General features: G+C 36.5%; 1 protein-coding gene across 1 annotated transcript in view; it reads left to right on the forward strand.

The window, feature by feature from the left end:
* Positions 1-13411, forward strand: part of HSD17B4 (hydroxysteroid 17-beta dehydrogenase 4) — a 66756-nt gene extending 53345 nt beyond the window's left edge. Inside the window, exons 22-24 of the mRNA XM_040578905.1 lie at positions 1720-1858; positions 11076-11203; positions 12992-13411. Coding sequence (XP_040434839.1) covers positions 1720-1858; positions 11076-11203; positions 12992-13081 — 357 coding nt within the window. The 3' untranslated portion in view covers positions 13082-13411. The remainder of the gene's footprint in view (positions 1-1719; positions 1859-11075; positions 11204-12991) is intronic.
* The last annotated feature ends 4241 nt before the right edge of the window (positions 13412-17652 follow it).

Genomic DNA, 17652 nt, shown 5'->3' on the forward strand with positions numbered 1-17652 from the left:
TCGAACTGTCAGGATAAACATCATGCTATATATTACAAAAAAAGCGAGGCATACACCAGTGAGGGCCACAAGTTTTGAGCACTTGCATAACTTAAGATTGAAATTAGTTGCTATAATTTGGGGCTGTACTTCTAAGACAAACATTTTGTTTTTATTTTGTGGGTGTAAAAGATCAAACTCAGTGTAAGTTGTAAAATTGTGTGACCTTTCTTAGATTTTTCAGAGAGACGTGGGGAAGGTGGCAGGAAGGCATTAGAATAGAAAAAAGGAAAATGAGATATAGTGTACTTGTAGAAAACAGTTTTTTCATTGAGTCATTTTGAAAGAATGCTTTCATGGCTATTTGTGCATGTCATTAGGCCTAACACACAATATGTACTTTACATATTTTAAAAAATCCTATGCATGTATGCATTAAGCCTTGGGTACTGGACTTGCCACAAAAGATAGAACTATATATACATGCAGTGCTGAGGATGTCTGGGGTTCTTAATGTCGTCCAAAAGAAACAGTGCATTGCCTTAATAAACTATATCTTTTTTCCCCATTGATTCCTGCCTGCAAAGGATGAAACTTCAATGTTTCATTAAGTTTCATAAGTTCATTCAAAGTTTATTAAGTATTGAGATAGTTATATTCATATTAAGCTTGTGATATATTCCTGGAACTCATTTCTTTTTGCTGGTAGTGTTTAGTCCTCTGATATTCTGCACTGTTGCCAGGTCTGCATTTGAAGTTCAAACATACAAGCATTAGAACTTTTCAGTGAAATAATTATAGAGTTTTTTGATTTTTTAGTTAATATGGGCAAAGCAGTTACTTTTCCTTAGGCTTACTCTGGTAAATTAAAGTGCTTTGGCAGAAGTTTGCTGACAGAGGCAGATATCCACCAGGGGAAAGTAGCTTGAATGAGTGAAGACTGGCAAATTCAGATGTCATCTGGAACTCTGTTATATAATGGAGAATGTTAGGCTTAGCCGACGAGGTGGCAAGACAGCAGCGTAAGGAGTGTTGCATTTTGGTGAGCAGGTAGGCACAGCAGAACAGCTAAAGCTATGAGAGCTTCTTTGCTCCAAGTCCAGTTAGATGAAAAATGTCACGGAACATCTTCTTAAAGTGTAGCATTTTAACCAGTACAAATACTTGTTAAAGAAAAAAAATGAAAGATTTGTAAAACAAGGCTTGTTTGGATAAGTTGAAAATGTAAATGTAGCTAGTCCCGCACTTAAATGATAAACACATTGTGTGTCTACACTGGAGGTCTGACTGTGTTCATAGTGCAGTATGTTTTGAATCTCTTCCATGTTAAGTTTAAGTAATGTACTTGTGAAAACATTTTTGTGTTCTAAAAACTAATATGCTGTTCACCATGGAGAAAGGGCCAGTGGTTATCCTCCAAGGGGAATAAAGGGCAGTTTAGAAGCCCTTAAGTCCCTAATTGTAAAACATATCTGAAATTGTAGTGATAAATGACAAAAACTGCACAAGCAGCATTTTAAATAATTCCTAAGGAAGAGTCCATGAAGCATTTTCTGCTTGAATGTACTCTTTAATGCTGACAGTTGCTAGAGGTGATTATTTGTGGTGGAAGAAATCTCAATTGCATTTAATAATTCTGGAGTAGAGACTCTCCTGGACACAATGCTTGAACTAACAGACATATTTAGAACTTTTTAAATGGAGTTCCAACTTTAAATTCTTATACTTCCTTTTTTCAAGACTTCAGGGCTGCAGAGTGACCTTGTGTTTGAAGAAATTGGTCGTCGTGTAAAAGAGATTGGAAATGAATTGGTAAAGAAAGTAAATGCCATATTCCAATGGGACATCACTAAAGATGGAAGAACAGCAATGCAGTGGAGTAAGTTGTAGCTTTTATATTATACCCTGATGCATTTTTTAATGAGGTGTGATTAATTATACTTCTAATTAAACTAGTACCTTGAAAGTAAGCATAAGCATCACTGGGACCTAAAAATATGAATGCAAAAGTGACAAGGAGGTCAGATAGTGTTTGTAATGACATTTACTGACCGTTCTAGGAATGTAGTTCTGTAACTTGCCTATCTAGATATATGCATAGGCAAACCATCCTCTTGAAAGATCTTCAGTGCATTTCTGTTTACATTTCCAGAATGGATCACCACTGCACTTAGAAAGGCAGGCTAAATTAACCTGCTAGGAGCTCTGTGTTACAGTAATTAATCTGCTAGTGATGTACACACTAATTGATCTAAACCAAGTGTTTATTTCTACTCTATTGTTCTTGTAATTTCAGTGAAAATATAGACCTATCTGTTTCCATTCAAATTTGCTAAGGTCAAGGTTTAATGAAGGTATAATGATGCTTACCCCTTCGTTTAAGCATGGGACTGGGTTAATGAAGAGAGGCTAAAGCTTGTAATAGCAATGGGTCAGAGAGGGATCGTTTCCTGGTAAAGTGGATTATACAGATATGTGCATTTGTCTGATGGGGGCAAAACTGCTTACTCAGGAAACCTGTCCTCTTAAATTCTTTTGTGCTAAGTTTCTAAGGACATGTATTTTTACAAAAAGCGGTCTAATTTTAGTAATTAGATACAGTTTTTTGGAATTATTTAGGGTGGGTTTTTTTTGCTGAGGTGTCCTAAATCATTGTGTCTATTAGTAGAATGTAAAGTTTTTCTAAAGCAATAAACCATAGGCAGGTTGTAACTTCCATTTGCATTTTTCTGGAGAAATGCAAGTCTTGGGGTCAAGTCTGTCACTTAGACTGCTTCATTTTAATTGATCTTAGTGGTTGGATCCAGTCAGAACAGTTGTGGTGGAGATACAGATGAAGTAGGCTGCCCTTTGACAGGCTGGGGAGAGAGACTGACATGCTGATAGGTCCGATCAGGTCTGCATTGTGCTTTGTCCCACACACTGTGGCTTTTTTTGTCTTTGCAATGGCTGTTCTCCATAAATGGTTATTGTGGTTAAGAAAGTTTGCTCATCCTTTTACAGAGAGATTTAGAAAGCTGTGATTTCACTTTCTCTTTTCCTAATGTTAACCAGCAGAGATTCCGAGTAGCGGTCTGGCGGGCTGCTGTTAAAAAATATCATACATAGATTGATCAAGATAGTTCTGTTCTACATGTACTACCTTTTAAGCTAATTTTGAGGGATAACGGGTGGTTTTCATTTGGATAGCGGTTAATCAATATGTTGTATACACCTGTATAGATTATGCAGGCTGAGTATCTATACATCAAAATGGGAGGGGTGGTAAATACTGTGTAATTCAACTCAAATCTGTCTTAAAACTCACTCCTGATCATTCTTACCGTCTGCAGTTTTCACTTTTGCACTCAGTCATTTGAATGATGGGCATTCTTACAACCTGGTCTTACAACATGAAGTCTTTCATGTGTTCCTGCTTACATTTTTAGAAGATACATTAGGAGTGCTAAAACTCCAGAACACTTGAAGTGGATACTTGTGTTTTTTAAGAGAATCACTCTGCACATTACCTCAGTCATGTCTATTGTTTCATGTGTAGCTAAACGTCATATAAGTGATGGTCACGTTTATAATAACAAGCAGAAAACAGTCTTTGAGATAATTTATCACTGTTTTTGATTTTGGAACAGCTTTGTTTGTCAACCAAACTCAGTATTACGTATGGTCAAAGAATGGCAGGATAAATCATTGGAAGAAAAATCTGATGAGGAGTGTTCAAGACATGAATAGGATTTCTCATTTAGAAAGACCTTAAGGTGCAAACTGCTGAACACAAAACAGGCACACTTAAAGGTTTAGGCTAGAGCAGTGGCCTTACATGCCTCCTGAGACCAGGTTTCATTAGTGGGGAAACAGGTGGATGTTTTTACTATTGTATCGAGAGTGAGAGAGTACCCCTGCTTTGAGTAAATCAAGAGTCAGCTTTTTCTGGTTTTCAGTCAAGGCTTGTCCTCTCTTCTGTTTTCTGCTGAAGCAGTTCCAGGAAAGTGGTGCCTTCTTCCACTGCTTATTTCCCTAGCTATAGATAATAGATAATATATATAATTTATATTAATAATTATCTTATATATTAATAATCTATATATACTAAAGAATAAATAGATAGAACTTCAGTTTGTCCTGTTTGCTCTGCTTCTGTTGCAGTGAACAATATCTTTACTTTTATATGAATTTAGAACTACTTAAAAAGCTCCCTGTGGGGTGGAGGGCAGTGGAGTTTAAACATCTTACTACTAGGAGCTTAAATTAAACATTTCCAAAATCTTGTAAAAGTTAACTGCAAATCTTTATATAGTGTGGTGAGTTCCTTCAAGTTTAGGTGTCAAAACAGTGGCTAGTGTTACTGTAGTCTTTATGGTGTAGTAAACGTGTAAGACTGGATGTAAGTATCTGGGTGAAAAGAAGGGTGCCTGTAGAAAGTCGTGCTTACTTTTCTCCTCAGGAATGTTGGTAGGCAAGTACTGCCTTTGTATATCACTTTTTCAAAGAACTTCCGGTGTCATCTGATGGTTTTCTGAATATTTTTGTATGTCTTTGAAATTTCAAGCCATTAAAAGATGAATAAAGTAGGAGTTGGTTAATATTAAAATAAAATAAATTAAAAATAAATGTTTATTATAATTGAAATATTAAACTAATTTAAAACATTTAAATAGTTATATAAACTCACTGGCAGTGTTAGCAGTTGTGACAACTGTAGTGTCATCTCTGACAATTTGTCCTTACGTGGATTAATAGCATAATACTATTGCTGTCAATTAACTATAATGATATATTTCTAATGACAAGGTATCTCTATCTGCATGATGGAATTTTTGTTTTGGGGATTTTTTTTAAACACTATTCTGGTCATTAAAAAACAAACCCAAATAAGCACAAGGCAAAAAAAAACCTTCCAGAGGCAAGCATTCAAGATTTGTGAGCAATTGTCAGCTTTTTTTTTTTTTTTTCTTGTTTGCATACATTATTATTCAGTATTCAAAAGCATCATTATGTGCTGTCTCTTCTACCAGATGCTAGCATAATTTATTTTGCATGGTGAATGTGGAAGAAGAGAGTAGTTTGTGGCTTTGCATTCAAAGGAAGACAGCTTTCTTACAGTTTAGGTATTGTCGATAAACTAAGAGATTTCTGACAGATTTTTGTATGGTCATCACCAAGACTTTTGTAATGCACACAAACAATGACAGCCAATTGAGAATATGTAACATTGACAATGCCATCTACTGACTCAAGTGCTTGACTTTTTCTGTTATTAATGGTTTGTAAGCTTCTGTACATAAATAAAAATTCTAGCCTTTGACAGTTTTTTTACTTTAAAAACTGAAGGTGATTGTGAGATGTAACCTTTGCTGTAGCTTGAATTTAATTATGTGTCACTATTCTGAGTGGTTTCAAACCTACTTCAGATTTTAGTATTAGTAAACTCTGTTGGTAGAACTGCACTTCTTCATACTACATTTAAGTTTGGTCCTCTGATTATTAGTTGATCTTCTGTGTACAATAATTCTAAATGTTTCTTAGGTGTTATGCTAAATTAGATTATAAAATTTTTGAATTATCTTTCTCTCTTTTCTAAAAGTAAAGTTGCTGTTTTGAGAGCTAGATCCCATAACATGCATAGTTAAAATAAAGCAAAGAACAAAGTATTACATTGAAATTAATTTAGAAGACAGTTCCTGTGAAGAAATACTACATACTCCTTCAATGTATGGTCAAAATTCTTGACATACTATCTCTGAAACACCTGAAATGTGAGGAGATAGCATCAAAAAATCCCCCAGCATAATCTAATTGTTCTATTATTTATCTTATTTTTAGACCTCATTTTCAAAGGGCATCCCGGGCCTTTACAGGCAGTATTTATAGTTCTCTTGGGCTACCTGCTAAGCCTCTTTCCCTTATGAAATTTGTTATGTAGTTGTGCTGACCTGTCTCTTATTTTTTTTGACTTGTCACTTTTGCACAGCTTTGTGCTGTTGTGAAAGCTGCAGCAATTGGCAGCACTAGAAACAATCTGGGCCCTGCAGCTCATTGCTGTCTTACTCAATGATTGTAGCTCCAGCATCTTCTGCTAATGTCCTTGAGCCTTTTGAGATCTGGGAGGGAAGCAGATGAGAGAAAGCAGCAGTATTAAGGACGGCTCCGAAATTTGTTCTCATGTACACAGTTGTTCTAGTATTTTCCAAACTTTCAGGAACCAAAAGGGTTTTTTCTATATTTATATTTATACTCAGTGTTTTGTTTTAATTGCAACTGTAACCTTTTGATCTCTATTCTCTGCAGTAAGCCAAATTTTTGTTTATTACTTTCAATGGAGTGGGATTTCTGAATGGAATCTAGTTTTTATTGTTACAGAGACGCTTCTTGATGGTAGCACTAGTACCGGTAATGCTAGTCTGTTTAATTAGCAAACTTAATTAGAACTACTTTTAAGTAGTTCTCTCTGGATAGCGTGAAGCCATGGGGAGATACAGAACCATTGATCTTGCACTCAGTATAGGAAACTCTGGACAGTTCATTCACTGTCTGAACAACATTCAACTGCAGCCACTGTCAACTGGTCTTAATTAGTGGTATTTATTTATAGAAGCAAGCTGTTCTAATTTAAGAGGATGCTGGAAATTGCCTTAAGAAGGTAAAGCAATACAGATTTTGGCAGTATCAAACCCCAAGGAATAAGCTTAGCAGTGCTGGAGGTATCTTTTCTTATTTTTTAATAAAATTCCTAATTGAGACACACCACACACCCCCCCCCCCCCCAGCTTTGACTTCTCCAGTTGGCTTCACTACCTAAAGCATGCATTGCTCTCTCCTAAATATTTATTACTGTACAACAATTGCCTTTGTTTTCAATGGTTATAAAATATGTTGGGTTGTTTTTTTTTTTTTTGGGGGGGGGGGTGTTTACTTTATTTTGGCTTCTCTTTCCATAGAAAAAGACATGACCATTGATATTTGTTAGCTGATGATTAATGGCTCTCTAGAGCAGTACTCAAAAGAGTTTACCCATCTGTTGCTTTTCATCATGCTTTTGAAGACACTGCTGATGGCAGAAGACACTTGTCTTCCTTTCCAGTTCTCAGAATAAAACTTTGTTAGGAGAACTGGGGAAAAATTGTTATATGCAGTTGATTGTGAATATCTGACGAATTACAGAGAAACTGCTTAATAATTTATGATACAGTAGGACTTCAGGCAATGAAAAGTGGGTGACACTTTGTTCCGTTTGCATTGAGGTTGAGTCCTGTACTGCAGTTACATACCCTCTGTAAAGCAGAATAAAAACTAAACCAAAACAAACAAAAAATAGTCTGACCCCTTAATATTTCTGTCCTAGAAATGGTAAGGCATTCTTCGAAGGTAAAGCAAAACCTGAGACCCAAATCTTAGTTTTTTAGGCTATTTGGCTACCTGCTATAGAATGTCAGTGTCTAGTGGTTTAGCCTATATATATATATATATACATATATATATATATATATTATTTTTGACCTTTGTGTTATGTCTCTGACAACAGCATGTTATGGATGATAATTATTCATAGAAATTTAGTTACTGCAATGTAACACATATACAAGTGAAAAAAAAATAATTGAATGATAACTACTGTTTCATTCACTGAAACTGTTTGATTCTGCTTTTCTGCCAGGTGTGTAGTACTATAATTTTATATTGATTTTATTTAAAAGGGACTTCAGCTTTTAGTTTATGTTGCTACGCGCAGTATTGAGGAGTACTATGCCTGTGTTTCAGGGTTCTGTTTTTGTATGGAGTGGATCAGCCATGTGGATGGCTAGGAGAAGAGCTCTTTATCTGTAGCAACTATGGAAGGCTGCATGTTTGCAGGAGCAAAGAACACTGGAGGCACCTTTAGACTACTCATCTCTTACTGCTAGCAGTGGAGCTGCAATAGCAGTGCAGGAGGTAGTTGCCTGGCCAGCTGCCCAGGACACCAGCCACCTGAGCACTGACATAGCTACACCAGTACGCGATGTCATTATCAAGCTGGCTGCTGCAATTGTAGTGCAGCATGCAGCCTGCAGGGTTGAGACTGTAGCTATGACCATGGAGACAGTATCCAGGAGATGTGTAGAAGTCACATGCAGGTCACTTGCATCAAGACCATTTCCTGCTACAGCAGGCAGCTGTTTTATATAGCCTTCTCTCATGAAGTTGTATTTTACAAGAAGGCACCCTGTCTGGCCATTTTGGAAAGCTAGAATTTTTCTGCTCTTACGGTTGGAATCTGTTCCGGTATTCAGCTCATTTCTTTCATTGCTAGTTTACATCCATGTGTCTGTGTGCCAGTGCTGTAGTTCAGTCTCTGTAGTCATCTGAATAGTCTAGGCTAGGTGTACATCAGGAGGTGAGAAAACCGATCACGTATGGTTCTAATTCTCACCCCCCCACACACACCCTGCATTTCAGCCCCACACAAAAAATGAATGAGCAAGTTTTTGGGCTAGTTTTCCATTCTCTACGAGGAGGGGAGTTCCTTTCCCTCTTAAAAATACCAACATATGGTGTATTTTGGATCACACTTTCTCCAGTGTGATTCACCTGAATTCACCCGCTAGGGCTTACATATCAAGTTTCATGACTTCATTTCTTCCTGCTATTTCCTTTGAGGGTTTGGGTGCCTTTTTTTTTGGTCTTTTTTTGACTGCTTGCATTGGATATGTCATAACTCGTTTATGATAAAGCTTAAAAAAAAAAAGGGGTGGGTTGAGTAACAGTAGAAGGTCCTTCGTGGTTTTGTGAAAAAGACAGTATATGTTGTTACAGAGCTCATCTCTTTTGTGGCTGCTCTGTTCTTTTTCTTTTTTTCTTCCTCAGCAAAAATCTTAATGTTCTTTAAAAAGAATAAAGAGGAAATGGAAAGGATATATTAATATTTTGGGGAAAAGGACATACTATTAGGTTGGTCTTGTTTTTTAATAAAATTTCTAACAAGTTTTAATTTGAGATTAGTTTTGCCCATGGAACCATGATTATGCAAGGTTTACAAGCATATGTGTGCTTTGAGAGCTTAAATTTAATTAAGACATGGATTGATAACTGATACCTTTGAGACTTGGATAGGAAATGGAGAGCAGGGATTGTAACAATGTTAAGTGTGGACTGTATCCAGAGTAAAATACAGCAGTTGTTAGAACTTGCCTGAGTCACTAAACCTTTTTAATTCTAACTTTTTGTTGTCTAAACTTTACAGTGCGGAGGCTGATGAATGGGTATTATCAATGAGATATATCAAAACTGCTTTTCCAGCCAGTGCTTAGTGAGAGGAAGAAGAGGGTCTGTTGTGTCTTGGGAGATGTTATGTCAGGCTTTCAGCATGTGGGTCCTCTTCTGGAACAGTTTGGGAGAGGTGGCAACAGCCAAAAACATGAATGTATGAAAAATGAAGCACAGGAAAGGATTCATGCTCTTTTGATTTCTAAAGTCCAGAAGTAATTAAAAATACATAATTAAGAATTGTAAGCATCCCTGAAAACCGTGTGTGTGGTTTGTGAAATTATATGTGGGGCTTGCTGCTGACCAGAGCTATTTGGCTCAAAGGGAGCTCAGTTTGTCTGCATTGGTATGGTTCGTAATATTGCTAGCATTTGAGTAGAGGTAAATTTTAAAAGCATGTTGATAGTTAAACTTGTTTAACTTAATCTGAGGAGCTGGTATCCACTGTGAAGCTTGCATTTTATGATTCAATGATAATTATTTTTTTAAAAAAATAATAGTCTGTGCCTGCATAACCAACAGGAGCAATGTTTAAAGGCTTTGTTACAATTCTGGACTATGCAGTTTCTCTTTCAAATCAAAAAAAAGTGTTGCACAGCTCCTACCCACAAACATAGGAGGTATAGATTGTTCATCTGGTGCTCAGTAATTTATTTTCTTTCTTCTCCTCTTTTTGCATCAAGTTAGTGTTGTCCATTAAACCTGTTCCTGAAATTACAATTTACCTTAAATGAAGTGGGTAATTATAATGCAGTATGTCACTTCTCACTAAGCATCATTGTACACTTACTTCCCCTTCTAGTTTTGTTGTAACTGGGTAAATATTACTTAGATCAGATTTCAGAAAATCAAAGACTTAACTCAAACAGACAAAAGCTACTCCCAGTCTATAGTTCACCTTACTCTTTCAGAAAAATTATTTGGAAAAAAAATACACATGAGATAGTTTATGGAGAAATAATGTCTCCATAGTTAGGCCAGTTTGTTAAAAGTTGTCAGCTAAGAGAAACCAACTGGCGTTACTAGTATTGGCTAGGCAGCCATGATTCTGTGATTAGAGATGTCATGTCCTTGTGGAAATATCATGTTCTTATGGGAACATCCACTTGAATAATGATTTTATTTTGTGCTTAAAAAACGGGGGGCGGGGGCGGGCCAAGATTAAAAGGTGTAAAGGGAAAGACTGGGAATTTGCAAAATCCGAGAATGATTTGGCAGAGCACATCCTGCCAAAACATTCTTGTAATATTCTTCTAAACAAATGATGCAATATGTGGTAGTGTTAGCCTTGTAATAGATTGTTCTGGCAGGTCATTTGGTGTGGGAAAAGAACACTCTGAAGCTTCAGACACTGTAAGGAATTTTTGGCATTTCAGAAGAGAAAGACATTTTGGCAAGGCTTTAAATGCTCTTTGCAAGAAGCAGAACAGGGAAAATGCAGCAGCATATTTGAACACCACCGCATTTGCCTTCTCTGAATATAGGATGCTGGTTTAAAATGTTAGAGCTTTATCACCAACTTTAACATTTCTGCAGGAATTGCGCTAATTAATACCTTGTGCATCTTAAGTGTTGTTTAGAAATGGTTTCTGCTATCTATGCAAGAATTTTCAGATGGTAATCCTTGCTGTAAACCCCCCCCCCCCCTTTAGTAGAAAAAGAATTCTTTCTATCATAATCTCAATTATTATCTTTCATTAAAGAAGAATTAAAACCCTTTCATTTTCTAAGTGGCTGTTAAACAAGATTTATGTTTAGATTGGATGCTTTATAATAATAGATAAGGAGAACAGTGTTCTTCAGACTGAAAATTTTATCTTTATTTTTTAAATAAAACTATCTTTGCCACTTATTCTCAGCAATTGACTTAAAAAATGGCTCTGGAGCAGTGTATCAAGGACCTGCAAGAAGTTCTGCTGATACCACCTTCACTCTCTCAGATGAGGATTTCATGGATGTAATACAACAAAAGACCAACCCCCAAAAGGTAAAACCTGTGCGTCACACACATACTCGTTTGCATGGGGACATATTATGTGCCTGAAGTCAAGCTCTGGTTAATGACTGCATTCTGAAATCTGCACCACTGGATGTCTTCACAGTGCAAACCAGAGTCAGATGAGGTGTAACCACATCATTACGTTACACTGAAATAGTCAGAAGACATGATGAGGAATTTATGCCATCTTTATCATCTTGAGACAAAGATACCTCAAATGACATGGAGCCCAGCAGTAGAAAATTGGTTATTTGTTTCCTGACATTCACAATATATGATTTGTAAGGTTAGGGTTTGACAGTTTGATCATTCAGGTTGTTTTGATTCGTCATGTTGCAGAAAGTTGGTATTTGTTACAGTATTCTGATTTACTGCTACTGCTGCAGCAAAGAGAAATCTCAGACAGTGCATGCATGTAGATCCATTGAAACTGGTCAAAATTCACCACACTAGGTAGATTGTTTTAAAAAGGTGTGTAATCTAGGTCTGCACTTCTAGCTTCTTGGACTAATCAACTGTTTAAAACTACTAATTTTACTAATGAAAATTCCTTGTGTAGAAGTAAATTAAACTGTCATAAATTTAATATGTGAGCTTATAAATTAAAGACTGAACAAATTAAAACTTTAATTAAGGTCATCCTGCATGTAATAGTTCCTTTTCTTTGATCCCAAGCAGTTATTGTTGGAGACTTTGATTGTAAATTTGGAGACTAGCAAGGATGGCACATGTTTATTATAAGTTCTGTATACCACATGAGTAAAATCCTTTGTGACCCTCTATATATAGCAGGCATAAAGCATAAACAAACAAGATATTGATGTGTAATCTTCAGAATGCTAAAGAATAGTGGTTGCAATTCAGGAACATTATCTGTTCTCAGGCATTAGTATTTGAGTTTCTGTGAAGTTTTTCATCTAAAGAAGCTCAAAACATCTATTCAAATTCTTTTCTGCTGGCTCTCTTTTCTTATTTGAATGTATTTCAAGTTAATGGAACTATGCAAAAGCGTGTTGTTTCCGAACTTTCAAACAGCTTTCTAATTGCAAAGCCACAGCGAAGCAGAAGTAGTTTTAAAAAAATGGTAGAAAAACTAGATTGAAACAGCCTATACAGCTCTTTGAAGTAGGGACAATAAAAATGTAATATACCAGCATTTCAGTGAAAATACTGGTTGATCTATGATTCTGCAAACACATCAAAATCTTGTTTAGTTCCTATTTGTTGCAATATGCTATATATAAAACCAGTGCATTTCTTGGGAATGTGCATGTACATACATTGTGCAAGTTCCTGTTTGGATTTGTTCTGAATTTGAGTAGCTGACCTTTTCATTAGGCCTTTAATTTTCATTAAATGGCCTTCTCATTCCATTTTCTCATTTCATATAAAGATGTATAGATATATAAGGAGTGGGGGACTGCAGGCTTTATTTTTGTGCCCTGGTGAGGTATTTCCATGAGCTGCTGTGGAGAAGTTTGTCTTACACCAAGAGACTATAGCTGGTTTGTATTTAGGTTTTTTTCCTATGAGTGATAGACTTGGCCTTTGCCTGCACTCTAGACAGAAAACTGTGATTCTGGATGCTATTAAAATTTAACTTGGATGATGTTTTGTTAATAACTAATCACCAGTATTCATTGTGCACTGAAGTGCTTTCTCTGGAGCACTAAACAACCACACTTACCTTTGGCTTATTGTTTGGTTCTAGCAGCTTTTTGAATTGTGGGCGGACAGTTGAATATTTTTTTTCTCCCCCTCCTCTGCTTTTTGTAGGCATTCTTTTCTGGTAAGCTGAAAGTGAAGGGGAACATCATGTTGAGCCAGAAATTAGAAATGATCCTGAAAGATTATGCCAAGCTCTGAACTGCTTGATCATCTACTACAGCAGTGAAGAACTTCAGAAGACACAAACTTAGTTCAGAACCAATGATTGAAGCATTTGCAGGCTACTTAATATCATGTACTGATTCATTATACTGCTAATATACAAGCTGTTTTAATTGCTGTAGACAGAAAGTAATGAAATGAACATAATTGTTAATATTGGCCCTTTTTTATTGCTCAGCAGTGGTAGGGAATCATACTTTTCTCATTGCATGCCTTTAAATAAAATGTATGTAGTTCTTACAAAGATGCATATATTTCTATATTAATTCTGATGAAAATTAAACCAATACACCTCTTTGATATCTCCTTCTATGTCTGTCAGTCTTCATTTATGTTGCATTAGATAGACTGTCTAATTTCTATGAATCTAGCTGGTTTATTATTAAAATTACCATTATTTTTTGTCTTAATTTGTCATGATCCCATTAAAACAACTGGAAAGATGGAAGCCACTTTTTTTCATTTGCATCTTGTCACTATGTATTTTTTCTGTACAGGAAAAAAATCTTGAACTTTAGCACCGCCCACCTTATTTAGACAGTCATTTTTATATGTTACTTTTATAAATTACATGGAAAGTGATAAGCATTAATTCTTTAGGGGAAACTTTTTAATCTGAGAGGTATTAACGCTGCAGCAAAGGCTGTCACTGTAGCCAGATTGTTCTTCATGTAGATTCATTCTCATGAGGGGCAGCATCATGTCAGGAGGGAAAGAGTGTATTCCTCATTTTGTATCTATGGCCAGAAATAAGCTGTGGCTGTATGTTTCCTTGAAGAAAGTATGCCCTTATACCAGTGATTGTCACATGGAAATTTGATGTCACCACTGTGACCAATGTTTTGTGTGCTCAGTATCTTTTTCTCTCGTTCAGACTTGTTTTATGTTGATACCTTTTGAAGAATTCAGGGTGTCTAAGACTTGTCTCCTTGGTCAGGATGACAAAATCATTTTGCTTTACCTTAGAGAATGGAAATTCTTTATCTTTTTTTTTTTTTTCCTCAAAACTGGGAGGTGCATCACTGCCTTGACTGTGTGAGTAGACTGTAGTGATTAAAGAGCCTTTTGGGGCTACAGATGAGTTTTGACAGTTTGAGGAGAAATTCTACGTTTTGTAATACTAAGTCAAATTCTGCACAGATGTATCTCTTCACAGCTGTACTATCAGTTATGCTTTGATTCAGGCAGGGAAATATGAATCTGAAGTATGTCAACAAGTATCTTACATAAATTAGATCATGAATAGAGCGGTAACGGAACAAGTGTGATGTTCACCACCTAAAAGAGACCATCTAATGGAAATGATTGAGGAAATGACCTTGAACCACTTAACATTTACCTTTTTCACAGCAGTCATTTCTGTTTATCAGTACAACATAATCATTGCCTGTACTGCCCAGCTTCTATTTACCGTGCAGCTTTATGACAAGTAGGTAAAGGTGTCTTCTGTTACTTTCTCCTAAGAAATTGTATGAGAAAGACAGATTGATTGCACCTTTTAATGTTTATGCATGCACATAATACACCAAAAAAAAAAAATTTCTACATGTATCTTTCCTCTCTATAAATCTGTATATAGTGCCATAAAAATATGTGTATTAAGAAAAATGAACTGTGAGGAACTAACTTTGAGTCTAGGAAATAATTATCAATATATCCATTTAAGAGTACAGTATTTACTGTAGGTCACATGGTCTTGAAAATTTGCAACAGATTATTTTTATTTTTTTTTCACAGCTGCATAGGTTGTCTAAAACGTTCAAGCACTGATCTGTGAGGAGGGATCAGACTGCTAATACACTTTTTTTTCCCTCTGCTTTGGAAGTGGGAAGCAGAATTTTCTGGCAAGTGAAGTTGTTACTGTTGAAATCTGTTGCATTTTAACAGGTTGGAATTCATTCTACTGAAGAACATCAGTTTACTAAATGTGTGGGTTGAGGACAAAAGAACTGTATCAATTATAGGTACTCGTGTGATGATTTCTATCCAGCATAGTTTCAGTTGGACACAAAATCCATGTGCTTCAGTTGTATCCCCAATACTGGCCTTAATTAAAAACACAGAAGGTACACCCCAAAGTTACACTGGTGTTTAGTGTATACATCCTACACTTTAGCCTGACTTCAGCTTTTTTCTGTGCCGTGACTTGGTCACAGCTGTTAACCTTGAGTGGAACAGAACGTCCTCCCTACTTTACTGCAAAAGGCTCTTCCCTTTGCTCTCCTCTCTCAAGGCTAATTGAGCTCACCTCTCAGTATTGTGGTAGACTCATTTTCTAGGAGTGTAATTCAGATGTTGAATTTCTTCATCTGCTTTGTGGCCTGAATAGTCATTATTAATGATTTTGGCATGTTGGTTTCATCTCTGCACCAGTGTATTTACCTTCAGAGCGTTCTAGTTAGCTCACACAAACTAGTAACTTAACCTGTTACTGTTGAAGGTAAGGTCATTTTGCTATGCTGAATACGTGACTGAAGTGATTCGGAGGTTTTGGTTTCTCCATAGTATGTGAAAGCCTTCTATTTATGGTTGCTAGCTTTTAAGAGTGGTATTCTCAGAAACAAGTGATAAAACCAAGTGTCTGAATCCATGCAAGGGAATGCTAGGCAATTTGGCAGGTGGTTGATGCAGTCTGAATGATTCTTGGCTGCTTTCATCTGGAATGGTGTCATTCTGGTTTGAGGGCTCATGTTTCAAACCGACCAGTAGCTCTTTCATTTGGGGCGTTTTTGGAGACCTTTTCTGTCATCCAGCAGCAACAGTACTAGTACAGTGTTACATCCATTTTCACACAGGACCTAGAGAAGTGCAGCAGCAGCACACCACATGCCTTTTTTTCAGGGTAGCTGCTTTGTAGAATTGTTTGGGTTGGAGGGGATCTTAAAGATCATCTGGTTCCACCCCCCCTGCCATGGGCAAAGGACACCTTCTTTGAATGTTTTTTCTATGCCAGAGGTAAGCACCATTACCTTGGACTGCAAAACCCCACTTGTTTGCCAGACATCTCAGATAGCTCTTTAGGCATCTTGCTAAATTCTCTAGCAAATAAGGAGGCTTTATAATATACAAGTGCAATTCTTGACAGTGCATATACCGTATTTAATGTAGAAGGGAGCAAGATTGTCTGCTGTTTATTGCAATGTGTGCTTTATATGGTTTTAATTAATTCTATGTGCATATATGTATATATAAGGTGCTGCCTGGACATGAGACTTTGTGGCAGTTGGAGGTAAGAATTCAGTTCTTTATCTTTCTGTAATAATTGAGTTAGCGCTAAACCTGGTCATGTAAATTAGTGTGTTTTTTAATCATGGCACAGTATTATTTTCTCTTCTTCTTTTTACAATCATTACAGTCTTCCTGCTGGCTTGCAATTATGTCCATCCTCCAAAAAGTAAATTGCAGTTCACTGACGTATGTCCCCTTCAGTCATTTATGCGTCTTCTAATTAAAGCACGAGAGCAGTAATAATGGATGGTGAAAGTTATATAAGCTTTCTGTCTATTAGTATTGGCTTTGGAGAAGTCTGTGCTGAATTTTATGCTTTCCAGTCACTGGAATTGTTCTTAATTAGTTTATGTCAGAGGAGTTCAATACACTTTCCAGCTGTCATCAATAATCACGGATAACAGCTTTTTAGATGTTGACAAGTGCATTCATAATCAGAGAATATAAAACCGAGTAAAATGTGGGAGGAGCAGAGGCAAGAGAGTAAAGGTAAACTTGAGCAACTTCGGACAGAGATACTTAAATGCTCTCTCTTCTAAGGCTTGTTCCCACCGCCCTACAAGCACCGCATTTCTAAGGGCTATTTGTATTCTGGTTAGCCTGTTGGGCTGCGCTGCTTGTAAAAACAACTGTCCTTCATCACTCAGGAGTCACCTTGGTAAATTAAAATGTTTTGTAAAATGGAAGAATTCAGTGATACAATAAAGTATTTTAAGCTGGATAAATAAGCATTTTACAATTGTTTCATGTACTTTTTTTTTAGTAAGACTTTGTAATAATAATACAATATACCCTGACAGAGGTTAAAGTCACTGAAATTGTATCTTCTGTTACCCTCCACAAGCATTAGGGGCAGAGCAGCATTTGGAAAGTGTTGACTTTATGTAACATTGTCTCCTTCTAGCATGAGTGAAGACCTGTGTGAAGAAAGGCTAAGTCTCATTGCAGTGTTTTCTTTCAAATAGCAATCTTTGAAAGGGTAAAGGGAGAAAGGAAATACTATTATATCCCAATACCTGCAGTGGTTTTTTGTTCTACTTCAGTTGGTGCAGATACCTTTTCTGCTCACATGAGAATGAGTTCTCCATGATGATTCATCTGCAGTAAGAAATTCTGTCCTTTTAGGCCATTGGCAGTATCTCCAGCAGACTGACCTAGACATTCGCAGATCTAAAGTCAATGAGGAAAAATATAGCCGAGTATGAATGTTTTTGTATGTATATTACTTCTAGATCACCCTCATGGCACAATTCAAATGTTTCATCCATCTAAAAATCAGTGCGTTGAATTGGCGTAACAGGATCTTTGGTGGGTGGATA

The sequence above is a fragment of the Falco naumanni genome, chromosome Z (assembly GCF_017639655.2).
Source record: "Falco naumanni isolate bFalNau1 chromosome Z, bFalNau1.pat, whole genome shotgun sequence".
Taxonomy (NCBI): domain Eukaryota; kingdom Metazoa; phylum Chordata; class Aves; order Falconiformes; family Falconidae; genus Falco; species Falco naumanni.